Here is a 27,754-nt window from a genome sequence, read left to right as displayed (position 1 = left end):
GTGGTCTTGGACGGCTTCAATACCTTGTTCTGCTTTTTAACTGTTCTGGATTGTACAAAACGGATAAAGCGAAAGCAAATCTCGACCATGACGTTTCCCGTCCACACGTGGCCGTCTATCGCCAGCATACTGGCCATATTGCCAGCAACCCTCGCTGGTTTCAACTCTGGATCGGGCAAGAATGTGGCCGTTTACTGGGGCAAGTGTTTCGACGTCTGATCAATTTATACCTGGCTACCTCTAACCTGTAACTAGGCCAAAATTCCTACAATCAAGGCAGTGGTCCGCTTGCCCAACAGCGCTTGAGTTATTACTGCTCTAGTGAGAACACCAGCCCAGAGCTACTTGACTTGGAGCAAATGCTAACTTTGCTTTCGCTAGACACCGAAATTGACGTGAGATGATTACGATTGAGAACAAATTCAGATACATGCTTACATCTGCAGGTCATCCCCGTCGCCTTTATGAACGGCATCAGTCCCCCCATCACCAATTTTGCCAACGCTGGTGATAATTGCACCGCCTTCCCCAGCAATTCCAACCTCCTCAGCTGTCCCCAGATTGAGTAAGTCCTACAAACGCTCCGGCCCCGTGTATCAGTACGCTTACCCTTTGAAGAGCGGATATCAAGTCTTGCCAGGCGACCAATGGCAAAACAATCATTCTCTCTCTTGGCGGCGCGACCTATGGCCAAGGGGGATGGAGCAGTGTAAGCGCTGCCCAAGCAGCCGCTCAGAATGTTTGGGACATGTTTGGCCCCGTACCCTCGGGCAAAGCGATTGACAGGCCGTTTGGATCCGCCGTTGTCGATGGCTTCGACTTTGACTTTGAAGCCAGCACGAATAATTTGCCCGCCTTTGGTCAGAAGCTTCGCAGTCTCATGGATGCAGCAGGCGGTAAAAAGTTCTACCTCACCGCCGCTCCCCAATGTGTCTTCCCGGATGCCGCTGTTGGTGCGGCCCTTAATGCCGTGTCGTTTGATTTTATCATGATTCAGTTTTATAACAACTGGTGCGGCGTGTCCAACTTCCAGGAGGGCTCAACCACTCAAAATGCATTCAATTTTGATGTTTGGGATAACTGGGCCAAGACGACGAGCCCCAACAAGAATATCAAGCTTCTCATTGGCGTCCCAGCTGCTCCTGGCGCAGGCGGCGGTTACACGAGCGGCTCTAAACTCAAGGCTGCTATCAACTGGTCTCAAAAGTATAGCAATTTTGGTGGTGCCATGATGTGGGATATGTCTCAACTATACTCTAATAGCGCGTTCCTTGGCGAAATCGTCTCCGACATATCCAACGGGCCTACTACCACTCTCCCTCCCGGGGCCACCACCACCACTACCACCACCACCACAACAGCAACAACAACAACAACGACAACGTCATCTACTACCAGTCCTGCTCCCACAGGAACTCTCGTACCTCAGTGGGGTCAGTGCGGTGGCGAAGGCTACACTGGACCTACGCAATGCCAGCCCCCTTATAAGTGCGTCTACGGCGGACAGTGGTGGTCTTCTTGCCAATAGTATGTTGGCAAGGGCTGATTCCTACACTTGAAAATCACGGAACCGGCACCAAATTGTGTTGCAGTGTCGCACATTTGCGGCTTTTTCTATGTAAATAATGGAAGAAATTTGTAAATATTCAACTGCGTTGGCTATCTTTAGAGAGAAATATCTTATATCAGTTTCACCAGGATGAGATGTTTGGAAAAAACGTGGGTGTAAAACTATCCACTACACGTCAAGTTATAATGTAGTACGTAGGGTTTGGCGCTCCAAAGTATTTCCTTATTGTATCAGTAGAACCTATAATTGAAACCCTCGTGACAATTACACTGCACTCGGGGCTTTAGCAACAACATTTTTGCTGTTGCTAGCAATATGGGGCACCTTGAGCTGGGCGCCACCTGCCATAATACAACTGTTTTCCCCTAGTAGGTAAGTATATTTCATCTAGATTACGCAGAACCTTTAGTATTAAGAATTAGGATATGGTCGCGGTTAACCTACTTGGCTTAATCTCAGGTGCTTTGATCCCCTTTCCAGTCAAGTGTCTACACGTAAAGGGGGTTGAATTGCTAAAAGAAGATGCAATGTATAACACGTACCTTCAAAGCTGTTGGTCATGTTATAGACATTGCGAAATTGGTAACAAAGCCTACGCCGGCACCTTTTGAGCCTGCTCTAGATGAAATCTCGAGCATTACTTTATTCTGGAAGGCAATGTGATTTTTTGTCTTTTATTTTACATGATAATATATACTAAACTACCGCTACGCACTCCTCATGGCATTCTCGCTCGTACTTATAACCCCGTCTGTATATTCCCGTCTTTGTGTTCTATTCTTCTTGTTTTGCGTATATTTCACACAGCCTTTTATAAGCATGCCAAAGACAAGGAAGAAGCTACACAAACATATTAGCCACTCGTCTTGTACACAGTAATAAATCAGTTGACTTACAAAGCAAGAAAGTCAAACGCAACGACAGCCTTCTTTTGACTACAGCTACTGCCTCTGGGGAAGGCGCTGGCGCATCGGCCGCCTGTCCAATCTTGTGCCGCAAAAATAAAGGACGTGAGCCACAAGTAGGAAAAGGCCAAACCGACCATCAAACTCTGCTCGTAGTAAGAATCAACCTGGGCAAAGACAAGGTGACCTAGGTAAGCCGGAACGGTCACGGCAGCCTGTGTTTAGGCTTATTAGCGAAACCTTAAAAAACAACAAGCTGCGGAGCTTTCAATGCTTACCACAGTTTCTTGAAATATGACATGAGTATTCTGCGCTGATGTGCGGTGTAGGAACCAGCCAAGTATGCCAGTCACAATTGTAGCAGATGCAAAGACCATGAAGTGGCTAGCTTTAACAAGTACATGCAAGGCGTTGTTTGGCGGCATATTTCGAACTGGGCTCAATGCAAATATCAATACACAAGTTTTCGTTCAAGCGTATTCCTACTCAAAAGAGTGATTAATAGGCAAGGAAATTCGGCAGTTTTTTTACTTGAGCTTCTAGAAACGAGGTAATGGTAGCATCGAACGGCCGTGTAGTCTATATACTGGCCCGTAGCATCGCTTTCATAAGCGCTAGTTAAGCAGCATATGACCACATCGTGAGCCGTACCATCCTACCGCACGGGACTCTCGGACTTGTTTCCAAGAATCACATGAGATAAAGTGAATCATCATTTCCAATTCATAATGCTTTGCCAAGACCTTGTCGGGGCGGGATTGGCCAAAAGGATCAAACTACAATTCCTTCCGGCGTAGCCGCATCCGAAGCTTCCGCAACTCTACGCGAATCACCGACTACTCATAATTAGGTCTAGACTCTGTTGGATTGGCAAATCCACCTCGGTATGTAGTATATTATCACGTGATTTCTGACAGAGCATTGCTTATTCTAACTTCACAAGCCAGCTAACTCAATTTTGCATCGTCTTTTGGTCGTAAGTGGTTTATCGGGAGCAATAGTATCCGTGGCGATGACAGAGATGGGGATACACCGTAGGCAAAGCCTTTGTGCGACATTTTCTAGCCGGACTCATACATCCCGACCACAAAAATATATCACTACCGAATTTGTCTCTGCGGGCATTGAGCAGCAGCTGGCAATGTTTCTGCATAGATGCATATGAGGTTGGGAGACGATACTTGCTAGGATAGCTTCTCCTCAAGGCCGGTCAACACCTGCGACGAGGGCCAGGTTACCGAGCTTAGAAGACTTGGTTTAAGATTTAATTCAATAAGAAAGTTGAAGGTATTAGAGGTTCTTGGTTTTTCAGAAGGCCAGATCTTGAAAGTCGCTGTTGGACTGTGAGTCACTACCATCGGTTGAAAGATTGCCACTAAGCGTACCGTAATGTGAAAGGCCTCTAGCGAGTTGGTCAAGAAATAATCCCTATCCTGCTTACTACCAAAATGGGGAAGGGAGAAGAAGCCTACACACTGTAACATTGTCAATGTTACACGGAAAAGACCCAACAAAGGGGCTTCGCCGATACAGGACTTGTTGGTTACACAGCTTGAACACGTGCCCGGGCAAGAGCTCTAGTCCTGGGCGTTCCTTCTATGTATATAAGGCGGTCACCCTTCTCTTCTTCTCTCGTAGCAGCTCAAGAGCTTAGAGACCCTTCAAGATTATTATTGAATTGAGCCGTTTTGCTCCGAGCCCTCTTTCCGAGCCCTTGTCACAGTCAAGGTCAACTGGTGCCTTATGTCCTCTCAATACCCCTCCATAAAACGTTCTAGAATCAACTTGCCATCAGGAGTTGGGGATAGGAGGCACAGCCGCCGTTCAGGAAGCTTGGCCCGCTATACGTGATTTGGCTCTATATAGACCTCGGTATCAGCGCCTAAGCCTCGATTAGCTCCAACATCTATTGGCCGTAAATGGGTTGTATGGGTTCATGTCTACCGATATCTCCATTCCTAAACCTCGCCTCTTGCTGGGCGAGCTCGAATAGCTGCGCAAGCCGCTGCCTCTTCCTCGCATTCATGTCGTCTTTCTCTAGAAAATCCCGCAACTTGCTACTGGTAATATCCTCTAATCTTTTTACATCAAGGCCTAGACTTCGGATCGCAACATGTTGTTTGGCGCTAGGTTCAACCAGCAGTCGCAGAATATGTGCAAGAAGGTTAATGCGTTCTGAGTAGTAAATATTAGCCCCCCGTTAAGCCAAGAAGGGAGAACAAAAACCCATCTCACCTCGCTTGTATAAATGATCGGGCTGTCTGTGACGAACTCTCTTACTTTTTGTTAGACAGTTTGTCGGCCACCACGCTGGAGCTGTCGCTTGACCACCTTGGTAAGGATGGGTCGCCTGTTTCTTCGGTGAGAGGGTTTGTATCCATATTTTGGCAATCATCTTGCACATGGTTTGTTGGCAGCAACCGAACAAATATTTGTACGCCTTCCACATTGCAGGGGCATCATTCACTGTGATTCTGTTCTGCGGAAGGCTGTAGATTGATTCAGACGCGACGGTGAGCGGCGCAACCGTTGATGGTGTAGGAGGTGATTGACTTGACAAGGGAGTGCGTTCACTTTCAAGTCCTGGAGCCGAATCCGTACAATCAGGCGTATAGAAACTGGCCCGGTTGATGGCGCCTGGTAACGGGTCTGTTTCTGTGAACAGTATTAGCAATAAGATGTAATAGGCAGTCGGGAAAGAAGCAGCGCACCTTGACCCAACTCATTTACAACCCGACAAAACTCAACAGCGTCAAAAAACCGCGACAAAATATCGTTACTTATAGCTTGGCCATGACTATGTGAAGTCAGGAGCCTTCCATCGTCCATGATGGTAGCGAAAAAGCGATATTTCACGCGAATATTATAAGTGGGATGCAAGTTATGAGTGCTTTCTTTTGCTTAGGGGAAATAAACTTAGTATTAATTCTAACTTGGAAGTCCGTACATGCGAAAACGTACTGTTATCAAAGGATGCTTGGGGCGCGTGGTTGCCATTCTCATTGCAACTATAGTCAAGAGGGACCTCCTGTAGGGGATGGTCCTTAGTTGAAAGCGTGGATGCGCTGCCTGCTCCAATACATCGCAGGAAATATTGAGAAGAGGCAACTCCATCCAGGTCCAAAACGTTATCCAAGACCGGCTGTAACCACCAGTCTTGTTCGCAGTTGGCCTAAGCGATATGGTATCAGTGACCAAAGGCTCAGAGTCATTCGACAGAGAAAAGAAAACGGGTTTAGGAACAAGGCAGAACTTTACCATAATTTACATTTAACAGAGTAGGCCTGAAGAGCAATAGTAATTGTAGTTCTCGAGTACCGGAAGAACGTTTCCGTATTATACTGTAATATATATTGTAATATATATTGCTAGGATCATAAGCATAAGATGCCAAGTTATAGTTTGTAGCAAGTTTATTGATCAACCGAACTATCAACATTGAAGCGGGTCTGAAATTACGTAGACTTACTGTAATAGAAGTTTTAATATGCTACCAAGTTAAAAAAGCTACGTTCCACCCGTGGCACACCTGACGCGAGTGAGGCGGCCAGTGTGCCCAAGTGCGTTTTGGATTATTCATAGCTTTGTAGGGTCAGGGTTAGCTCATTAGATGTCGACGGTAGCCGCTGGAAGGAATTCTTGGCGGCATCAAGGGGAAACTAGCCTGTTCAATGTTACTTCGGTGACTTGGCTGACTACGTAGGTCCAGTGGTAGCATGAAGACAGTCCAATCAATAGCCGAGAGGCTTGATGTTTTCACCACATCCCTGCGGGCGTGTGTATTATGGAGCATCGCATTATGATTACTGTTGGCCATTTACCAATTAGACCAGCCACGTGGTTCTGGCACTTCCTCTCAAGGTGCAGTGTCTGATACCCGGATGGGCTGCCTTTTTCCTAGAGATTGGCTCGGAATATGACTGCAACATCAACCGTCAACCTGAGGACATGGCACACGTGGTGAGCTAGCAAGTCATGACTCTGGAAATTAAATACGCACGCGTACCAGCTCCTTGGGAACTATACTTACTCGTGTAAACCGAAAATAATTTCGGAAAGGGCATAATTGCCCCTTTCAATTTAGCCAGTCAACGACAACGAATCGTGCCCGTTTCACAATAAGTGGTGTCACTCACCACGTGAGCGACCTCCGTCAAGATGAGCCCCCGACAGTCGGCAGTTGTCGCCGGAAATGTCATAATTCAATTTTCGATAGTGTGGGGTACTTGATTCTCGAAACATTGCGCAAGCAGGCACTCATTGGACGTCCTTATGTGCCGAAAGCGCGTCCTTCAGGTGGCTAGTATGCTCGAATACAACCATCACCCTTGATTATATCTAACCTTCGATTGGCGATGAACATCGGGTGGTCAATACCTGGCTTTTAGTTGGCTGATGGAAAACAATGCCATCTCCGATGTAGTAGCATAAAGCGAGAATGCCATTGTGATGTAACTATTGTGATATCACATTTGGTCGTCTGACTAGTGTATTGATGCGGAATTGGCTGTGATGGACATTACTCTTGCACTGTCAACATGGCCCAACGATCTTGACAATACAGTTCGCAAGTTTTATAAATAGATGGCCATGTTCCTGGGTTCTATTACCTTGAATCTCTTATTCTAACCACAACTGACAGTCATTTCCGATTATAACCACCAAACATTACGACTTGGCAAAGCAAAGCAAAGCAAAACAACAAGATGCGTCTATCACAGCTTTTATCCATCACGCTTACCAGTGCGTCCATGGTTGGCACCTTGGTGTCAGCGGCACGACTGCCGCCCATGGCTGGTAGCAACGGAGACGTGCTTGGCAAACGGCAACTGAGCGCCGCGGGCTTGCCGGACCTTAGTGACGAACAACAGGCTGAGCTTGTGAAGCTTTACAAGGCGTACTCGGGTGCCAAGGATATCAAGAGTTTCCTTGATGGCGTGAGCAATCTGCCCAAGGGCGAAGCTTTTAAGACGCTGGCCAAGGCCCTTGGAGGCGGCGCTACAGCAGGCAACGTGCGAAGCGCTCTTGACAAGACGCCTGGCAAGCCGCAAACCGTGATAATCACGTACGTTCTAGGCATTGGCAAGTGCTTAGTGGATGGCAAGTCCCTTACCGACGCAGTTGACTGCGGCAAGAACGCAGTCATCGGGCTCGGGGACCTTGCCGTCATCAAAGTCCCCGAGACGTGCAATAACCGCCTCGGCCAGTTGGAGCTTTTCGGCACGGGCTGGCCAGCACCATGCCACGATCCCAAGGCCATTGAGCACCCGCAGGGCAGTGCGGCACACCGCAGGCTTAAATGGGGGTTCTGCAGGCTCTTCGAAATAATGACCCCCGAGAGGCTTCGCAAGACTGATCAGCAAACCGGCGGATCGTGCGACTCGCGGTTCCCGACTGACCAGCAGATCAAGGACGACCTCTGCAGGAAATACTTTGGCGGCGCTCCATGCGGCGCGTCATTTCCCCTGGAAACCGAGGAGGACTTTAAGAAGGCAAAGGCTGATGAAGACAAGTATAAGAAATGGCTTCAAAGTTTCTCGCCCCAGCTGCAGTTTGAAGCCGTGGTCGGAGTACAAGGGGAAATGCCCTCCATGTTCAAGGGTAAAAACGCTGTCCCGCTTGACAAGGAAACCTGCCGTGGTGGAAAGTGCGGTGAAACATGTTCGGGAGACAAATGCTTCCCATTGCGAGAGGTCTGCGAGCCTGCGTGCGTACCGGACGAGGCTGAAGGGGGCAAATGCAACTGCGGCTGGGACCAGTTCCGTATGCAATGCAACAGCTGCCACGTCGACAAGTGCGGCGAATGCGTACTGAAGCCTATTACTGAAAAGGACGGCAAGTTCTTTGCCGGAGAGCAACCTGAGCAACTTCACGTCGAGTGCCGGGATAACGGCGAGTGCTACTTTGTTCCCACCCGGCCCTCTCCCGCTCCTGCTGCCAAGGCCTAGTGTGTCAGGGTGGAATGTCGAGTCGTGTTGTGTTGTCAAGTTGGTTCTGCCAAAAGCACGTTGAGTCTGTTGACTGCGAGAATCTATGGATCATGTTGCTTGTACTCGAGTGTTTGTTACTGCTAGTTGTTCCTTGTTTTTTTTTTTTTTTTAAAGAAATATATAGTAAAATCGTACTACATACTGTTTATTATGACCTTTTACTGTGGTATCCCACCTGTGAATTTAGTTCCAAGGCTAACGTGGTGCCACGTTATAAGACTTACAAGTTATGCTATAAAACTATAACACATATAAGAGAACTACTTATATCAGTAGACTTAAGAAAATCTAAGGGCACATAAAGATATAATAAGGATTATTTAATAGATTTATTTACTACTTTAGGCCCTTATCTAAGAAATAACCCCTAGGGTAATAAGAGGGTTGTAGCGTGGCTCTCATGCACCTCTTACGATGCACTGATACACTAACGGTCCAAGGCAGATCCATGATATGACACTGCGTGGGTTGCCATCTGCGGCCAACCAACTTGGTTGTTCTCAAGGAAGATGCTAGCAGTTTGGTTCAAAACGGAGCATTTCGGGGCTGGTAACACAAGCATCGGGTATTACCTGCCAGGGGCGTCCGCATATGCGTCAGCAAAAGCCAAGAGACTTGCATAAGGCTGCCACATGGGTCAATTCACTTTTGAGTGTCGGAACTGCCAAGGTCAAGTCGTGTATTCAAGGCAACGGCTATTATACTGCTGCCGGGCAGGCAGTAATTATACGAGGCACGAGGCTTATCTAGATAGGAGCGTGTTAAAAACCAAGAAACGAATTGTATTAAAAAGAAAGAAGATGCCTTTTTGGAAACCAACTACGCATTTATATAGTTAATACACAAGAGTGAATAGATCATAAGACCTTTCAAATTGTTTGGTGGCGTTGCCATATTGGCATAGCCGAGTCCATCTTCATATTACCCATTCCATGACACTTAAAACGGCGAACAAACCTCGCAAGCCACTACTTGTGCACATGGTTATCACTCAAGCCACATCCAGTCGACAGTTGGGCAGTCTTGGGCTCTAGCTTCCTCTTCAAGCGGCCAAGGCAAGGGCACTCATGGCTGTGCTCCGTCTCCTTGCCCTTGCCCGCCTCACCGTTCGCAAGTTGGCCCCCGGCTTCAGCTTCAGCTCCCGCAGCAGCGCAAATGCAATCGGAGGCAAACGCCCCCCCGACAGTGCTAAGGCCTTGCGGCTGATACCACGGCGGGCAGAAATCCGGAAGGGTGGGCGTAGTTTTGACCCTACCATAGGGATGACTGTCCACCATGTAATTCGATTCGCCGAACCCATCGAAGCGAATCTTCCACGTCATGGGGAAGGGCACGAATTCATCCCAGGTTGGCGTGAGGTACGTATCGGCTTCCGGTCGCAGAATGTCATCGGTGAAGATCTTGTCGGCGTCTTTATCCTTGAGACGCTTTGTTTGCTCCTTGATCCAGCTCACCCGCATGGGCGCCATGTAGTTGGCGTAGCCCTCGGGGGTGGAATCGAGGCGAATTTTCTTGAGTTTTCCCTGTGCATCGTGGCCGCGACGGGGATTCTTCATCTGAGCAACAAACTTGATCATCGAGACTAGCGAGAGAGTGGTGAAGCGTCTTGGCGAGAAGACACCATACTTGTCGGCAATGTTGAGTTGGGAAGTCAAGAATTCGACCTTGGCCGCATCGCTCTTGACCTCTGCTTCGTCAATAGCCTTTGACTATAAAATAAATCTTGTCAGTCGTGAGTTTGAGAGGGGCCGTTATTTGGACGAGCTTACAAGGTCGAGAATGACCGTCTCCCCCTTCTTTACCTGGACCTTTCTTCCCTTCGTTGTCCATCCAAATTCGTACTTGTCCGTCGTGGTGGCCTTGCGCACAATCGGCAGTCGAACCGTTGCCTGGGCCATCAGTTGGACCATCTGTTCAAGATCTCTATCGGCGTTGCTGGAAGTGCTAAAGACACATCTCTGAACCTCGATCCACTTTGGCTCCGACTTGATGGTAAGTGGTGTAGAATCAGCGGCTCTGTACAGGTCCTTCATGTAGCCGTCTAACGTAGCCGTAAACTGGTGACAATTAGCCTCAATGGCAAGACGCGCAAACACTTGGATCACTTACTGAAACGACCGCGTTGTAGGCAAAGTCGAGACAAATGAGGAGGAGGATAGCAGCGGCCTTAGCTTGGTCCCTCTCATAGTCCAAGACCTGCTTCGCGACAAAGACTCCAAGTTCATGCATGGGATTGGTCTGCTTCTTGCCGAACAAGGCCCTCGTAATACCCCATTGGTTGGCCTCCCAGATGGTCCCGTTCTGGGTCAAGTCGATCAACTTTTTCATCGAAGTTTTGAAAGCCTGGCGACGCGGCATCCATTTTGTTTCGTCCACATTGTACGTCAGGAAAACCTGGCAGTTGGTGATGTGCTGATAGATCTCGTTCTCGCTGTACTTGTCCTTGGCATCGGTGGCGACTTTGCGCAGCTTGTCGCCGAAGCCAAGAAAGTCGGCGACATATCGCGTGACTATGGGAATGGCAAAACTGTCCAAAGGTCAGTCGGGCTCTCTCCGACCGCAGTCGAAGCAAGGGTTGCGAAACTTACTCTCGAGTGGCATCAATCTGGAATGTCGAATTTGTCATGGAGATTGACTCTCTCTTGACGATATACCTCATTAACTCGTCAAGATACTTCTTCAAACCCTCTTCTGCACCCTTGACGTAATCTTCAAGGATCTTGGGTGAGATTGTAGGCGGCTTCTGGTCTGGGCCCAAAACGGCTCTCACAATCTGGGGCAAGTTGGCCTCATAGTAATACGCAGGGTTCGTAAAGTTCTTGCTCTGTTCTCCCTGCAAGACAATGGAGATGTCGTTGAATTTGTCAAGATACCACGGCTTCTGGGGCTTCTGCACTGGGGCCACAACGATGTCGGGCTTTGGCTTTTTCTGCTTGCCTGCTTGCTGCGCTGCCGTCTCTCTGAACTGATCGCCGTAGCCTTGAGCCTCTGCGTAGATGGCGTTTTGCTTCGCAGTGTAAAACGGGTGGAAGAATCGGATGGTGTCGGATGGGAACCATCCCGGGAAAGCACGTTGGATCAAGCGGTGGAAGACTGAGCTCTTGCAAACCTCATTATTTGGTGTGACTTCCTTCATGCCCCACGAGGTCAGGGAATTGGTGTTCCAGTCAACCGTGTAGAAACGATCCGAGCGGACGAGGGTGATGGCATCCGAGAAGATGGCAGACCAAAGCGCAGAGCTTGCCTCGCTCGGCCCAGGGTCCAGTCCCATGTGTTCGTCTGATTCGCAGAAGATGCCTGGATACAGCTCAATCTTGTCGGGATGCTCATAGAGATCTCGGAGCGCGTTTTGGATCTCGACGTTCTTTGTCACGCTTTCAAACGTGGCATGTCTTGGCAAGCCGAAGAAGTCTCTGAAGTCGTTCAACGTACCGATTTCCCATTTACGCGCTTGAAGAATACCCATGATCTCAACTGCCTTGAGACACTGGGGGACATTGCGCGGGCCAAAATTGGAGATGGGATCGTCCATTGCGGAGGTGAGTTCATCCAGCATCTGGGCGTCGTCGAAAAGATTTGTGATGGAGTTTCGCGTGAAATACTTGGACCTCTTGGGCTTCTCTCGAGCACCACCAGTCTCGTCGGGCGCTTCCGTGCCAACAACACCATACATGGATATTCCGCTATCCGAACCGTTCTCGGATGCTGCGCTGCTATCTTCACCAGACGCAGGTGCTGGCGTAGGCGCATCGGGGATACCAAACGTTATTTCCCATGGCTCGGGATCCTTTTTACCGTTCTTCTTGTCTTCTGCGGACTTTTGTTTAATTGCCGCCATCGTCTGTAGGAAAACCGGCAGCGGAGTATTTTTTGGGTCCTTGAATCCCAACACTTTCTGCATGAATTCCTCGGTGTAAGCCTCGTCCTTGAGAGAGATGGCACAGTGGAAACGGTACAGCAGATTGAACTCGACAGTAACTTGATTTCCGATGCCGCGACTCGTCTTCTTTTGGTCAAAGTCGGCGCGAGGATCAAGAGTGAAGTTGGTGTTGAACTGGTGGAAGCCCATAAGTGCTCGCAAGTAGTCGTGCACGGAGATCTGGATGTACATGCCGCAAGTGATGAGACGCGCGGTGTTGAAGAGGTCATCATCTTGCTTGTTCCAAGCGGCCTCCCAGGCAGCCTCGAAATCCTGGCACTTGGCTTCGAAATCTTCAAGTTTCTGGGGAGATTCATCCTTGAGCTTCGACTTCTTTTCCTCGAGGAGAAGCTCGAGAGCCTCTGTCAACTCGATGAGCTTTTGGTTCAGCGCGGACGCCTCGAACTCAGCAATGGCATCAAGAGCCTTTTGCCTTTGTTTCTCTTCAGCCTCGCGCTCTGCCTTCTCTTCGGGGGTTTCCTGTGGCTGCTCTGGAGGGGCATCCGGTGCTTCTCGAGGTCTTGCTGCTTGAGCTTCTCTCCATACCTTCTCATACTCAGCGCACAGCTTGACGACATTGGCACCAAGGTCTTCCTTTTGCCCATATATGTTGCGATCAGGGAGATGCTCCTTGATCAAAGAGACCAGCTTGGTCTTTTCGTACATGACTGGGACTCTGAAACGGCCGTTCTCATTGATTCGAAGCAGCTGTCTTGCAGCGTAGTTGTGGTATCGGTTGTACATGACCAGCAGGATGCAGACGCCGGGTGGCTGCCTTAATAATCGGTCTTCCGCAAATGTGTCTGGCTTGAGAAGACCCAGCTTGTACTTGTCATCCCGAATCTTGCGCTGCATCTCTGTGGTGTAACCATAGAGAGGAGACAGGTCGAGGTAGGACGAGCTATCCGAGATGTTCTTGTCGTTGTCATTTGTTCTGAAAATATCGTGGATGATGATGGTAGCATGATAGATGAGCATGGCAGAAAGCCCCGACTGGCTCTGCCGGCCACCTTCCTCTCGTGCCATCAGCTTGTCAAAGAGGTCGGAAGGGTCAGGAAGAGCACCGAGCGGAGCTGTTCTTGACGGCACTGTTTTGGCGTATGGAGCACCTGCTTGACCAAGATGCGGATTGAGGGCACTGTTGAACTTGCCATCGGCAGTTCGGTACTGGAAGGCATCCCCGAGGTACGTCAATGGTGCTGATCAAAGTCAGATTAGCTCTCATGGCTGCTGATTCGGCGCGCAAACGTACGGTGCAACATCTTGTCATATTTGTTCTTGACTTGATCATCAATAAACTTTTGCCGTTGGACGCTGTAATCGGAAAGACTGCCGGCAATCGTGGCAGCACTTTGTCCCTACGCTCCATGTCAGCATGCAGTCTGTCGAGCACCATTCAGAGTTGACAGCCTACGTCAAGTCCAGTGCCTTTGATGAGTCCATCGGCGGTCCGCTTCAGTGCTGGCCAGTTGCTGGGCTGAAAGACAGTCTTGATATCCTCCCACAGGCCAACCTTGGGAACAATTGGATTCTGTGTGGACCGTTAGTAGCAAAACTCGGAAAACAACTGCCTCTCACTTACCCCGAGGAGGTTGTCTCCGTGGAACGTTGCATATTTCTCTTCTTCCTTCTTGTTTCTGAGCTGCAAGGTGAGTTGCATCAAATCCTCATCTTGTTTGCTCATAGGAGCCTCTGCTGCGTGGCCATTCATGACGGCAGGGTTTCGACTGGTTCCCAATGTTGATGAGGGATGGCGAGAGCAGTAGCAAAACAGAGACCAAGGCGGAGTGTAATAACTACTCAGTGTTGTTGCCTGATGAGTGCACTTGGAAAGAGAATGTGTGAGGCACCGTAAAGCGACAACTTGAGTTCACAGGTCTTGTATGAGATGGTGCCATGTGGCGCTCAAGTGCTTATTATTGCACCCCAACTCGCGGTACTTGGGTAAGGAGAGAAGAGACAGTCGTTAGGAACGATCCATGATAAAGCTGACCTGTGGCTCGCCTGCTCCGCCCTATCAGCTCCCATTCTCAGACGTCATGGTCGTTCCGCAAGGTCTGGAACGCCAACATGTATGTGTGTAGTACATTGTTGGCCCAATCCCCGTTGAAAGTGTAAGCCGATATTGCTTACATGCGGCGTGGCCGTCATCTTGTCTGGAATGCCGCCTTTCAGTTGGCAGAAAAGCGGAAATGCCCAGACCACGCCGGGGTAAAGTGTAGAGCTGAATATGCATGCCGCATGGGCAGAAGCCCGTCCCGGCTGTCAATGGCTCGGGTCTATCACATTTCATCTGTGTTGCATGAGTCGCGACATGTGCGCAGTAAGATGCTACTGCAACCTCGATTCGTCCAAATTGCTAAGCGTCATGTATCATGGAAGCATTTGTGCCTGTGAGATCAATGTGATTGGGCTCTTGGGGTCACGTCCACGAACAACAAGAGTTATACATTCTGGCGTGCCACCATCTGGCCGTTGTACAAGCTATCTCCATGATCGAATCAGCTCCTGCCGTCTGACAACATTCCTACACGTAACAACCGCGGGCGGATGAAGCATTGAAATTCAATGTCTTCAGCTTTGGGTGCCGCCTGAGAGTCGCATTGAAAGTGGAATACAGGCCAACATGTATCAATTTTGGGTGTTGGGCTGCCAAAAGACGGGTTGCTGGGCGGCAGTCCAGCCGCTCTCCGCGGAGTAGTAGGGAATCTACTCCGTAATAACTTGCGAATTTGTGGCTTGCTATTGCATGGACAGAGGGTAGGGGTTGCAGTTCGGGTTTGCCGCTTATCCACTCAGCTCATTAAACGAATCCGTATGTATATACATGTATGTACTCCGTACGGAGTACTCCGTGTTATTGGCAGATCCAGGGGTCATTGGAAATGCGCAGAGTTCAAGTGATCGCCACATCGCCGACCCTAGAACAGTGGCAGGGTCTCGGCCAGGTCGATACACAGGGTCTTGACTCTGACCGCAGTAGTCGGATGAAGGGGTCCAGGTCGTAAATTCTTCTTTATACCATGACACTTTTGATCATGACCGTCGTCGCCATTTCCATGTCAAACAACTACTTGTCCTTTAACCCTTGAGTGGTCAAGTCATTTCATACATTTTTCTTCTTCCAGCTTTGGGGTTTTCGTTTCTCACCTCACCTCGTCCTTTTTTTGCACGTTTGTCACAATGTCTCTGTCCCCGGCTGTGGGAGAATACGCAAAGGCGCCTGCAAACGCGAGCAGGAGTCCTTGCCCTGTCGTCAATGCTCTTGCCAACCATGGCTATATCGAACGGAGCGGACGCAAAATCTATGCGAAAGATCTCAATGCCTCCATGAGACATGTCGGCATGAGCCCACTCCTCGGCTCTGTCTTTGCTATACCAACCTATTTCGAGTATCACGACCCGGCCAAGGCATACATGAAGAAATCGGTCAGCACCTGGCAGAGAATCTGGTCTCTTATCAAGAACCCTTATTCCTATTTCGACTACTTTGGCTGCTGGAATGCCAGCCAGATGAGCGAGGGGAGGAAGTATCTCAATCTTGTGGACCTCGCTTCCCACGGCGCCATTGAGCACGACGTCTCTCTCTCGCGTCGGGACATTGGTCAAAAGGAGGGAAACAACGATGCCCAACAAGATTTGATTGAGGAAATGTTGGACTATTCATTTGACGGCGAGTCCCTCACCATCGACGATCTTGGCAGGTTCATCAAAGCCCGCATCCAGCGGCAACTTGTGGACAATCCAGACTTGGTCTATGGACCAGATGAGCATCAAGTGAATTGCGGCCAAATCGCATTGATGATGGGTTGTTTTGGGGATGGAAAGACGATTCCCGTCAGTTACGTCAAGGCCATCTTCGAGGATGAGAGACTACCCATCGAGGAAGGTTGGAAAAAGAGGTCCTGGTGGACCATGGGGCTTATCGAGTTCTTTGGTGCTGTTAAACATATGGTCGCAGCAGTGGGCGTGCAATTTTAAACCGCTATATTTTAATTTTTTTCATCACTCCTTTGTCCGTGGGAAGATATGATCAGTTTTGTTGGATTAGCTGGGAATGGCATTCGTTTCAAGGACATGCGGTGTTCTGCTCATGAATTCAATTTATACTATCTTGTCCAAGAACTCTAGGAAGAATTCTCATGACGCAGTGTTTCTGGCCATGCACCACATCACGATGAGTTAGGTGACAGGCCACACGAGTCGGTCTGGATCAAATCTCCCAGAAAAAGCAAGGCACATTCCGCATGTAAAACAGTGGCAGGAGAAGCAGTTGCTTTTTTCGTTCAGAAGAGGGCCGGGGGTTTTGCTAGACATTACATGCCCCGGTCGGGATCACCAAACTTCAGCTGTTGGGTGCAGCCAGCCACATGAAGTATACTCCGTACTCTCGAAATGCTCATTCAGCCAGCCACAAGCCGGTCTCGGTCTGGCTTGTGGGGTGGAGAGCTCAGTGTGTCAGCCAGAGATAAACTTTGAGATGCCGAGTGTCATACGTGACGTCAATAATATAAGGGAAACTTGCTTGAGGTCCATTGGGTGTAAGCAAAGCGATGAGCCGGGCGGGTCAAAATTAAAGGATAAATGAATTCAGCCTCGTTAAAGTTGCTACGTAGCATCATTTCCTAGAGCTTAATGGCAACGTTTTTCTTTTCTTTGCTTTTTCATTTCCCCCCCTGGGGGCCGCCTGCAGCGGGCAGGAAATTGATGAATGGAACACTCCATGTCCGTACATGTACTGAATTGAAACCAGCACGAGCTTGAGATTTCAATTGACCTATTGTAACGGGGCAGATGCCTCAACCATGCTCCACTTGTAGCACTCAAGCGACTGAGCCAGGAGAGGTAGAGCTCAGGTCCGATTATCGGCCGGCCGGTACGACGAATTGATGCATGTGTGTTTCGAATTCCTTTTCCACCGTCGCGACATTCAATCAACGCAGTGCTCATTGACATGACAACGTTAGCGACACCATCTTGATTCAGGACCAGAATCGCGCATCTTTGCTTCATTCCGTGTCCGACAGTTTTGATCAAGCCTGGCGGAGCCCTTCTCTCGAGGGCTGCCCTTCAACGCCCGTACTTTCTCATCTGGCTTTGCCGCGAACTTGTCTGGTACGTGTCTTGCCAATTTTCTTTCCGCCGTATGCTTTGTTTCTGGCTAACGAAGTCATTCAGAAATAGCCCTTTGCTGATCCTCCAGATCTGCACAACTCAAGACTCGGCAAAGGCGAACAACGAGTAAGCAGTCTACGACATCTTCGATCCATCGAGGCACAACATCCCGGCCGAGGAATGCTACGACTGGTCCAGTGGCTGGACCGCACAGGATGCATCAACTCTTGGTATTTGACCCTCTCGGTTGAGCAGTTACGCAGTTCCGAAACAAGTTCCCAAACAGAGCCTCGAATTAGAAATGACTACAGCAAACCTTGCAATTCATTCTCTTGGGCCTGGACTTTTCGCATCAAGCAAACGTGGTGCATACAGATTTGTCTTCCACTGGCTAACTCTCGAGAGCCGTGAGAATCGGCTACAAGGCAAAGACAAGGAACTGCTCCTCAGCCTTGTTCAAACAATCCTTCGCTGGCTTCTCGACAACAGACCATCAGCTCAAGACCTCTTCGAAAACGAGTTTGTAGTTCAGCACAGACTCACACTAGACCAGCGATATGAGGATCAATTGATGTCAGCATACGCCGCCAGCCTACATATGTAGACTTTAAATGCTTGAGCTTGGTTTAGTGTCAATTGTGGGGCCGACCACGTTAGTCATCTTCCACACCAGGTTTTGTGGCCGCTTGAACCAACCCAAAAAAACTCCCAAATTGTTCCCAGACTTGGATCCAGACGGGACGGGGTAATAATCCCAACACGCTGACTGCTTTGACTCGGGCAACTGCGACTCTAAGAGGTCTTCAGTATGCTCGATGATCAAGCAAGCACCAACTCGGTGATGGACAAGCAAAGCAGGTACAGCGAGCCGCCAATCCGTCCCCCAAAAATGGAACGACGCCAATCATGAGCTCCCGTAAGAATGATGCTAAAGATGATGACTGATTTGCTGTCCATAGACCTGATGAGAATGGCCAGAGTCTCCTTCAGGTGCCGATTCGACTGCCTGCGACATGCACAGCCCGCCAGATAGCATATGGCAAATTAAATCTTGACAAAAACGACGACACCCTGATATTTGCCCAACACGGCTGCCATGATGCCGCCGCGGGCATAGAATTCGCCCATGACGCCATCACAATCAGCGTCGCTGAACTTGATCGCATTAGCATCCCTAATCGTACAGTTGGACGCATCTTTGTTGACCGCTCAAAATTTGCTCTCACCATGGCTTTGCATGAGCCCCCAAGGTTCTATTCTCGGCATGATGTCGCGTGCAATTGGTACCGCCGGGCTGTCATGCGGAATTCACCTTACTACAGGACTTACAGCATACGATTTGAGGCAGACATGTTCGATCGAGCTGTCAACGCCCTTGAACCAAGGGGGAGCTTTCGCATGTTGCACCAACTACTACCTATACAGCACGAGCATTCCGGCAGCAATGATGCCTCCAGTTTAGTAGAGGATCTCGAATTACGTCTGCACAACCTCCACTGCCAGGAGAGTATGATACCATTTACTTTGCTATTCCAGGCTGTTGCGCTGGCACGAAGCGGCCATTTGGATCCGGCGACTGGCTGTGATATAATCGACGAAGCACGACATCTTCTGCACCATGCGGAACCCAATGTCCCGGCAGTCACTCAACTCTTTCGGAGGCGGTTATTTCAAGCTGCATCGGAATCTGCCCTGGACGCCAGCCGTCGTGGACACAATGTCTCAAGGCGTCCCGAAAACTCGGCAAGTTCACGCGTAACCGAAAGACACTTGCTCGAGCAACAAGCGCATGACAGTAGGACTCCTGCTAGCGGGCGGGCTCTGGTGCTCAAGGCCTTGGTCACTCCCACTCGGATCGTACTACGAGGCCCAGACCTGGAAACCAAAAACAGAGTTCTACGCATGTTTCCTGGGAAATCAGACCACTTCCTACGCGTGACATTTGGTGATGAGGACGGCGAGGACCTGTCATATGGTGATAGAACTTGCAACGACGATATTTTCGAGCACTACCGCCGTATTCTTCTGCGAGGCCTGACGGTGGCTGGACGAAGATTCGAATTTCTAGCCTTTTCGCACTCATCTTTACGATCCCACTCCGCTTGGTTTTGCTCCCCTTTCGTCGGCCAGTCTCTAACCGTGCAGGACTGTCGATCCATTGTCAAATCGCTCGGCGTGTTCCAAAACATTCGCATACCGGCAAAATGCGCCGCGAGGATCGGACAAGCATTCTCCGAAACACCGATTGCTCTATCGCTGTCCCAGAGAGGTATTCGGCTGCAATATATCGACGATGTCAAAAATTCGGCGGGGACTCGCGTCTTCAGTGACGGTGTAGGTACCATTTCTATTGATGCCCTGCAGGAAGTATGGGATTGTCTTCCCGAACGGTTAGGACGGCCAACTTGTATCCAGATCCGGATTGCTGGCGTGAAGGGCATGCTGTCCCTGGATTCTCAGCTGCGCGGCAAATATATATGTATTCGGAGCGAATCCATGATGAAGTTCAAGAGCCAAGACCTTGACGTCCTTGGGATCTGCGATGTTGGATCCAGGCCACTGAGATTCACACTCAACCGGCAGATCGTCAAGATTCTCGAAGATATGGGTATCCACCACAACTGGTTTCTGGCATGGCAAGACAAGGCAATCAGGAACTTTCTGAGCGTGGCCTCCAGTACTCGCCACACCAGGGCCTTCCTCAGGCAGTATGAAGTCGGGACAAGTCTGCGACTGCCCGAGTTGATTGAGAAATTGGAAGAAAATGGCATCGACTATCGAGAAGACGACTTCCTCAGATCAGTGGTTGGTCAAGCGGTCCTTGCTGAGCTGAGATTCCTCAAGTACAAAGCCCGGATTCCGGTCAGTAAAGCCGTCACCTTGTTTGGAGTCATGGATGAGACAGGCTTCTTGCAGGAAGGCCAGATATATGTAACCTATGATGTTGCGGACCACCTGGGAGCCACCGGCATCGAAGCTGCTCCAGCAAAGGGTCGGGCTCTAGTGACCAGATCGCCAGCGCTTCATCCCGGGGATATTCAGTACGTGGAGATGGTCACACCTCCCTTTGGGCATGCGCTCCTTGAATTGAGGAACTGCATCGTCTTTAGCAGCCAAGGATCGCGTGACCTCCCGAGCATGCTGAGCGGTGGTGACCTGGATGGAGACCTGTACAGCGTAATCTGGGACCCGGATGCTATTCCCACAAGGAACTTGAAGCCCGCAGAGTATCCTCGCATAAGCCCTAAACCCAACAAGCGTCAGGTTCGTCAGGAAGACATGGCCAACTTCTTCATCGACTTTATGAAAAACGATGTCTTGGGAATTATAGCCACCAGACACCAAATGTATGCCGATCTAAAACCTGCCGGCACGCTAGATCCAGAATGCATCCGGCTGGCCGAGATGCATTCAGCAGCAGTCGATTACTCAAAATCAGGCGTACCGGTTGAGGCACATTGCATTCCAAAAGTGCCGCAAGCGCGAGCCGACTTGTAAGTAGCACCAAGATGAAGGAGGTTCTTATCCATCGAATGTACTGAGGCTGACATAAGACTGGATAGCTTGGTTCCGGCCCCAACTCTGGCTCTGCATCTATCCAACGATGCGAGTTACTTTGAAAGACTGACAGCTTGTATCTCTGAGTCCGAAACAAGTCCAGCACAGCCAGGCTTTGCGACTTATCAGTCAAACAAAATACTCGGAAGATTATTCCGTGAAATCGACGAACATAGGATATGGAAGGAAAGTACGCAGGCAGAAGTAACTACTCGTACTTCTGGTGGCATATGGGATGGGTTGCTCAAACACGTCGAGTCAGATTTATCTGCAGTCAACATTATCCTGGATTGGGAGACGAAATTGGCAACGGCGAAAAACCTGCGCACCGAGTATGTGAGCCTCGGCCCCTCCATATGGCCGTTTGCTAACGTCATGTTTTAGGTACGACATGGCTCTGGCTGAAACTTTGCGCCAGTTTTCAGTCAACCCAAGAGGGCAAGTATCTGAAGTTGAAGCCTTCTCCGGCCGCAGCTTGAACTCGGCTGGGAGACAGTCGCGACGACACCGGGTTTATTCCGCAAAACTCGCAGACAGGATGGAAGAGTTGACGGCATGGATGTCGGGGCGGATTCGTGAATGCAGTGCGCTAGAGCTCGCCGAGCCAAGCATTTTCGTGAACGAGCAGGGCGATGAGCTGAGACAACAACAACAGCAGCAGCGTCTGGTCGAGCTATGCAGAGCGTGTGTCGCTGTTGGGGGTACAGGTAGCATGTATGGCCCAGCAGAGGATGTCGGGCAGCCTGTTGGGCTGGAAAGCTTTCGCGTCCTGGCAGCGGGCATTTTGCTCAGCGAAGTGCAGAAACTCTTGTGGTAGGCGAACCCACCACTTGCTCCAATGAGTGGATCAAGTTAAATTACATGTGCACCGTAAATGGGGCCAATTGCACCGGACGTAGCACCAAACACTTTGGACGGAAACAAGCATCAACGCTAACCTATTAATTAAGTCGATAAAAAAAATGTAAAAGGGAAGACGAGTTGATAAATAGTAGTATTGATGCTTGCTTCCAAGTTCTCCAATTACTAGACTCATCATTGGTTGCAAGTATGCCTGCCTGATGCCCCACCCCTAAGGGTCGGTCACACGTGCAGGGTCGAGATGAAAAATGAAAATCGGCCAAGAAAAAGCAATTGAACCAAAACAAAAGCATATTGCATCTGTGTGACAACTGACTTGTAGCCATCCACGATATCTGAAATAATTCCACTCATCCTGTCCATTTTACTCTTTGACTTTCTACTAGCTTATTTCTGTGTTAAATCAGTCGCTGCGACACGTCGATGCGCATCTGCAGGCCAGTCTGGTGGGACAGTGTCTGCAGGCGCAGCCGTCACGTCTCTCTGCGCAAGTCGTAGGGGGATCAACCGCGAATCTTGTGAGCATGTCCATTCTTCCCACTGTGCAGGGCCTTCTGTCCGAAGTTTCACCATCCAAGGTGACCTATGCACGAGCCCAGCGGATGCGCGATTCCAGATCGTACCTGGAGGATCAATTTTGGCTGCTTCATCAAGACCTGGCGCTGTGGACTCATGACGAGATCAAAAGCTTCACAAACGACGACCCATCTGCCCGGCGCGGAACCTGCCTCGACAATCTGACCGTCGAGGGACCCTACAGCAGTGGCCGGCATCCTTGGTCTATTCAGTTCCGGTGTCTCCAAGATTTTCCTGCGCTACAAGACAAAAATGAAGCCGAGAGGAGAAGCCTCCTGCAGGAACACAAAACTTTCCTCCGAAATGAGAGCTCGATATGCCTCCTTGTCGATGGCACACCGAGGTGGTTTGGTTTCCTGACAGGAGAAGAGGACTACCTATGTCTCAGTCCTCCTGTCATAAATATCCGACTTTTGGAGACGGAACTAGACAAGGCCTCGTTGATCTTGACAGGGGCAAAGCAAATTTCATGCCTGCTGCTGCACACACCACTGTTTGCCTATGAGCCCGTCCTGAACGGGCTGTCGAGAATGTCCAATATTCCGCTGGAAGAGAGCTTGTTGTATTGGACGCCGGGGAAACCCGCCCCTCGTATCGATTATACGCTGACGGCAGAGATGTCTGGTTTTCTGGCACGCCTGGAAGAGGATTCGTCACTAGACTTGAGGGAAACCCTGAGGCTCTCCTCGGAAGTCAGATTGGACCCTTCGCAGGCCGCATGCTTCAAGGCTGGCCTCAGTCAAAGTGTAGCCTTGATTCAAGGTCCACCAGGTAACGTCCACAGCCATCAATTGATACCTTTACAACTTGACTTGCTTACGGGGGCGTAGGGACCGGGAAATCATTCATCGGCTCGCTCATAGCCAAAGCAATCCTTGAGCATTCCGCAGAAAGGATCCTGCTTGTGTGCCAAACGCATCATGCTCTGGATCAGTTACTGACAGATTGTCTGCGCTTGGGCCTGGCACCGTCCAAGATTGTTCGCATGGGCTCTACGAAGAAAGCAACCCAAACCACCCAGTCGTTATCCCTGCATCTGGCGCGAAGCAGGCAATGGTTCACTCCATCCCAAAAAAAAGAAATAGCCAGACACAGGGATGCTATTGATTCAACCACCAGCAAGTTGCGTGACGCTTTTAACAATATTACGGGCCAAAAATTCTCCAAGGTTGACCTCATGAAGCACATCAAGACGTTGAAAGATGGTGAGCTGCCATTTTATGACGCACTCCATCCTTCACCTCGGACGAGTAAGCCAGAGCACGAATTCTACTTGCTGGATCGATGGTTAGCAGGCAAAGACTGCGGAGTACTCAAAGCCCATGGATCCCGTTTCCCCTCGGTTTGGCGACTAAATGCGGGAGAGCGAAAAGAGGTCCTGTCGAAATGGGAGCGTGAGATGATGACGAAACGCCTCGTGATGCTTCGAATGGCTGGCAACGAGCACGATGACCATGTTGAAAGGTTAAACGCAATACACAGAGACAGAGATGTCAACATCATCCGGCGAAAACGAATCATTGCATGCACAACCACGGCAGCTGCCAAATACATGCTGACCATCCAGTCGGCCGCGCCGACGGTAGTTTTTGTCGAGGAAGCCGGGCAAATCTTGGAAAGCCACATCTTGACGGCGCTTGGCCCGGGGACGAAGCAGCTCGTCATGATTGGAGACCATAAACAACTTCGGCCAAGAGCTCATCATAATCTTTGTGTCGAGAAGGGCAACGGCTTCGACCTCAATCGATCACTTTTTGAGAGACTTATACTGGCCGGATACCCTCATCAGGTCCTGTCACAGCAACATCGCATGCGACCAGAGATTGCTGCGCTGGTTCGTGAACTATCATACCCGAGCCTGACAGACGCTCCTCGAACACTCGACCGGGAGCACCTTCGGGGACTTCAGAACAATGTCATCTTTGTATCCCACTCAGAACAAGAGTTCGAGTTGGGCCATGTGCTTGAATGGCGTGACTTTGAGTCGACAAAGTCCAAGAGGAATCTGTTCGAGGCTCAAATGGTGGTCAAGTGCGTACAGCACCTCACCCAGCAGGGTTACTCAACAGAGAGAATCGCCGTGCTAACGCCGTACCTGGGCCAGCTGCGGCTCCTGATTCAAGAGATGCTGTTGCACAGCGATCCACAGCTGAGTGAACTGGACTCACAAGATTTAGTCAGAGCAGGGCTAACACCGCCGACCTTGGTGCCCACAGGGCGGCCACATATCCGAGTGTCGACTATAGGTGAATAACGCACAATGAATCCCATCGCTTACCGAGTGTGCGCTGACTGCTGTCCTAGACAATTTCCAGGGGGACGAAAGTGACATAGTAATCTCTTCGCTGACGCGAAGCAACTCGCGACGAGACATTGGGTTCATGGCATCCAGAGAGCGGCTTAATGTTCTGCTCTCTCGGGCTCGAGATGGACTCATTCTGGTGGGTGATGCAGAAACGTTTAGGGAGTCCCCTGCAAAAGACTCTCCTTGGAACCAGTTTATCGATTCCTTGGTTGCCCGAGGACACATGTACGATGGTTTACCAACACGGTGCGAGCGACACAAGATCAACGGGGCTGTCCCTCGCAGCCCGGAGGAATTTGAGAAGAAATGCCCGGGTGGAGGTTGCAGGAGACCCTGGTGAGAAACAACCGCAAGCTCCTCCTGCCGATCTACCCAGGAACTAAAGTCTAGATGCGACTTTATTCTCTACCAGTCTATGTCGTGTATTCTTATACTAACATGGATTTAGCCAAATTCTAGTCAGCTGCGGAATACACCTCTGCCGTCGCACTTGTCACGAGCCATGCGATCATACGAAAATCCCCTGTCAAGTAAACATTGATTGGGTCTGTGAAGAGGGTCACAGTGAGACCCGAAAATGTCACAGTCGACACCAGCCTTGCGTGAAGTGTTGTTCAAAGCGTTTTCAACGCCAGGCTTTTGCAGAGAAAGGCGTTTCCTCATCCGATGTGCACCTAAAAGGCGCTCTCAGCGAGTTTTCAGTCCTGTTCAACGAGAGGTATAGAGGTGGCGCAAGAATCGAGGGCGGAATGGAGGGAGTGCCTGCTCGAGTGTTTTGTCGGCGGGTAGCAAAGGCTTTCGCAGGCCTAGACGGCGTGGAGATGCGCGTAACGTTGGAGAAAGCTTGGGAAGGCGTGATCAGGAGGAAGAAGGCCCGTTCCTCAGTCGATACTAACACGACCTCATCAACACAAGAAGAGTACTTTAGTACAGAAGACCTCCTGGGGCCAGAGCCGCGGGAATATTTGAAGACGAGTAGCGCGTGGAAAAGATTGCAGAACCTCATTGGCGTCCAAAGGATGAAAGATTCCATGGCGGAGTTGGTCGACGTCTTGCAACTCGGATACGAGCTCGAACTGAAGGAAGAGCCTCCTGTTCCCATCACCCTGAGTCGTCTCTTCCTAGGGCAGCATGGTACAGGCAAAACGACAGTGTGTTGGCTCTACGCGTCCATCCTTTCAGATTTGGGCGTTCTTCAGAGCAGTGACGGTACGTGAAGCATTCTCAGTTGAATCAAAAAATTGCCGTGCCGAGCGACTTTTGACTGCCGATGGCTAATACTGGTTGACAGTTGTATTCAAGCATCCGGACGATCTCATTGGGGACAGCGTCGAAGCATCGGAACTGCGCACGGAAGTGGTGCTGCAAGACGCCAGGGGGAAGGTGCTCGCTATTCGAGACGCCCCCGTGCTGAGAGACCATCGCGACGATGCAGAAAAGGCCTGCAGAATCGCTGTCATTCGAAAACTCCTGGCAGCTGCGGGAGATGAACAGGAGAACCCCCAGTGTCTGATCCTGATGTTCATCTCAGGCGATAGGGCGCTGAACACATTTAATGGGTTAGGGCGGACGGATATCGCCCGCTATTTCCCGATCGACGCGGCATTCTCCTTTGACCGCCCCGGAGACGAGGACTTGAGTTTGCTTTTGGATTTGACGCTCCGCAAACGGCGTTTGTCAGCAACGGCTGTTGCCAAGGAGGCTGCTCTGCACCGGCTCCAAGGGGCTAGAGGGCCCAGGTTTGGGAATGCGAGAGCTGTTGAGACTCTTGTTGATATGGCCAGCGATCGTGCCAGGCTCCGTCAACGGTCTGTCTCGCGAGATGAACGGCTGGGGGACAATGTGATGCTAGAAGAAGGAGATTTCAGTGCCCATGAATTGAATTAAATAGGTGGCGGGCCTGATTTCCGCATCTCCTTCATCTCTTTGGTTTTTGGCCTACTATGTCGTCGTACCCTAGAGTGTCTGATGAAGACGTCACAAGTAGATAAATGACCAGGGGTCGAGGGAACGTTGGGACCAATTTAAGCTCGACGTAGGTCCGGCGTTGATTGTGGTCAAAGGCCACTTGTACGCGGCCACCCGCTGTGTCACACGGTCAAGACCGGACAAAGGCATCAGCCAACAAAGGAGGGTATCACGAGAAGCCGGAATCGGACCTTGGAGAATCTAATCCAGGGGCCCGACCCAAGGCCTGTATATATACATGATAATCCAGGCGTGTGTAATCTGACCTAGTAGCTGCCTTGGGCCTTTATCCTTGACCCCTGACCTAGCTTTGTGACCCCTTTGTGGGCGGCCACGATGCATCCTTTGTGCTGATGCAGCCGGTATGCTCCTTGGACCTAATTCGGGCTTTGTGTTGCCTCTCCGTATGACACCCAATATGCTGAGTACCTGCACTTGTCACACACTCGGCGCAATGTCTTGTGTCACTGCGACTCAAGAATAATCGCTGAGCGATTCGTTGTGTCGTCAATCTTCAAAGTTCAGCAGACCATGCACCCAGTACTTTGAATACCGATTGTATTGAAGAAGAGCGGCTTCGTCTCATCCGGTGGTGCTATCGCACATGCGATGTCTTGCCAAGAAGTCTGGTCGGAACCGTTCGCTGGGATGGGAACAACAACCCAGCGCAAAGTGTAGTCTACGAGCCGTTTCATGTGATACTGTTCACCATCTGAACCTGGAAGAATGCTACACGAAAGTCACGTTGCCATGAAGGCACGGCTCGAGCCTTGAACACGACGATGGTTGCACAACATGGAAGGGCTGGAGACGTAGTTGAGGCGTTGGGTTTCTGGGTCCGCTTGCTCACCGATATTTAAATTAGATTACATGCAACCTTTGAAACTATGCGCCAGAAAAGTCAAATTGCGGCCAAATCAAAGACGACGTATATAGACTTGGCCTCATTTACGCTTCTTTGTGGTATGTCGTGGATGGTAGCTTTGG

General features: G+C 50.1%; 8 protein-coding genes across 8 annotated transcripts; 5 read left to right on the top strand and 3 right to left on the bottom strand.

Moving 5' to 3' along the window:
- Positions 1–87: 87 nt before the first annotated feature.
- On the top strand, positions 88–1,528 carry MAA_00983 (Glycoside hydrolase, chitinase active site protein; the record flags this gene model as incomplete). Its single annotated transcript, XM_007818981.1, has 3 exons — positions 88–213; positions 447–565; positions 619–1,528. 3 exons carry the CDS (start codon positions 88–90, stop codon positions 1,526–1,528), a joined length of 1,155 nt encoding a protein of 384 aa, XP_007817172.1.
- A 749-nt stretch (positions 1,529–2,277) lies between these two features.
- Positions 2,278–2,900, bottom strand: MAA_00982 (uncharacterized protein; the record flags this gene model as incomplete). Its single annotated transcript, XM_007818980.2, has 3 exons — positions 2,278–2,410; positions 2,467–2,690; positions 2,754–2,900. The coding sequence occupies 3 exons, from the start codon at positions 2,898–2,900 to the stop codon at positions 2,278–2,280; spliced, it is 504 nt and encodes a 167-aa protein (XP_007817171.2).
- Positions 2,901–4,381: 1,481 nt separating this feature from the next.
- Positions 4,382–5,304, bottom strand: MAA_00981 (uncharacterized protein; the record flags this gene model as incomplete). The annotated part of the gene is made up of 3 exons (XM_007818979.1): positions 4,382–4,650; positions 4,756–5,130; positions 5,187–5,304. The coding sequence occupies 3 exons, from the start codon at positions 5,302–5,304 to the stop codon at positions 4,382–4,384; spliced, it is 762 nt and encodes a 253-aa protein (XP_007817170.1).
- A 1,877-nt stretch (positions 5,305–7,181) lies between these two features.
- MAA_00980 (uncharacterized protein) lies at positions 7,182–8,423 on the top strand (the record flags this gene model as incomplete). Its single annotated transcript, XM_007818978.1, has 1 exon — positions 7,182–8,423. One exon carries the CDS (start codon positions 7,182–7,184, stop codon positions 8,421–8,423), a length of 1,242 nt encoding a protein of 413 aa, XP_007817169.1.
- A 1,010-nt stretch (positions 8,424–9,433) lies between these two features.
- On the bottom strand, positions 9,434–14,095 carry MAA_00979 (linoleate diol synthase; the record flags this gene model as incomplete). Its single annotated transcript, XM_007818977.1, has 7 exons — positions 9,434–10,174; positions 10,235–10,522; positions 10,575–10,992; positions 11,054–13,583; positions 13,637–13,742; positions 13,799–13,915; positions 13,967–14,095. 7 exons carry the CDS (start codon positions 14,093–14,095, stop codon positions 9,434–9,436), a joined length of 4,329 nt encoding a protein of 1,442 aa, XP_007817168.1.
- Positions 14,096–15,567: 1,472 nt separating this feature from the next.
- On the top strand, positions 15,568–16,365 carry MAA_00978 (Chloroperoxidase; the record flags this gene model as incomplete). The annotated part of the gene is made up of 1 exon (XM_007818976.1): positions 15,568–16,365. The coding sequence occupies one exon, from the start codon at positions 15,568–15,570 to the stop codon at positions 16,363–16,365; it is 798 nt and encodes a 265-aa protein (XP_007817167.1).
- Positions 16,366–18,307: 1,942 nt separating this feature from the next.
- MAA_00977 (rna-dependent rna polymerase) lies at positions 18,308–21,874 on the top strand (the record flags this gene model as incomplete). Its single annotated transcript, XM_007818975.1, has 4 exons — positions 18,308–18,357; positions 18,459–20,993; positions 21,063–21,389; positions 21,442–21,874. The coding sequence occupies 4 exons, from the start codon at positions 18,308–18,310 to the stop codon at positions 21,872–21,874; spliced, it is 3,345 nt and encodes a 1,114-aa protein (XP_007817166.1).
- A 568-nt stretch (positions 21,875–22,442) lies between these two features.
- On the top strand, positions 22,443–26,686 carry MAA_00976 (NFX1-type zinc finger-containing protein 1; the record flags this gene model as incomplete). Its single annotated transcript, XM_007818974.1, has 5 exons — positions 22,443–23,265; positions 23,325–24,740; positions 24,799–25,135; positions 25,491–26,008; positions 26,091–26,686. 5 exons carry the CDS (start codon positions 22,443–22,445, stop codon positions 26,684–26,686), a joined length of 3,690 nt encoding a protein of 1,229 aa, XP_007817165.1.
- Positions 26,687–27,754: the final 1,068 nt, after the last annotated feature.

Source organism: Metarhizium robertsii (assembly GCF_000187425.2).
Source record: "Metarhizium robertsii ARSEF 23 chromosome Unknown MAA_Scf_8, whole genome shotgun sequence".
In the NCBI taxonomy this organism is placed as follows: Eukaryota; Fungi; Ascomycota; class Sordariomycetes; order Hypocreales; family Clavicipitaceae; genus Metarhizium; species Metarhizium robertsii.
This window is presented reverse-complemented; position numbering and strand designations above follow the sequence as displayed.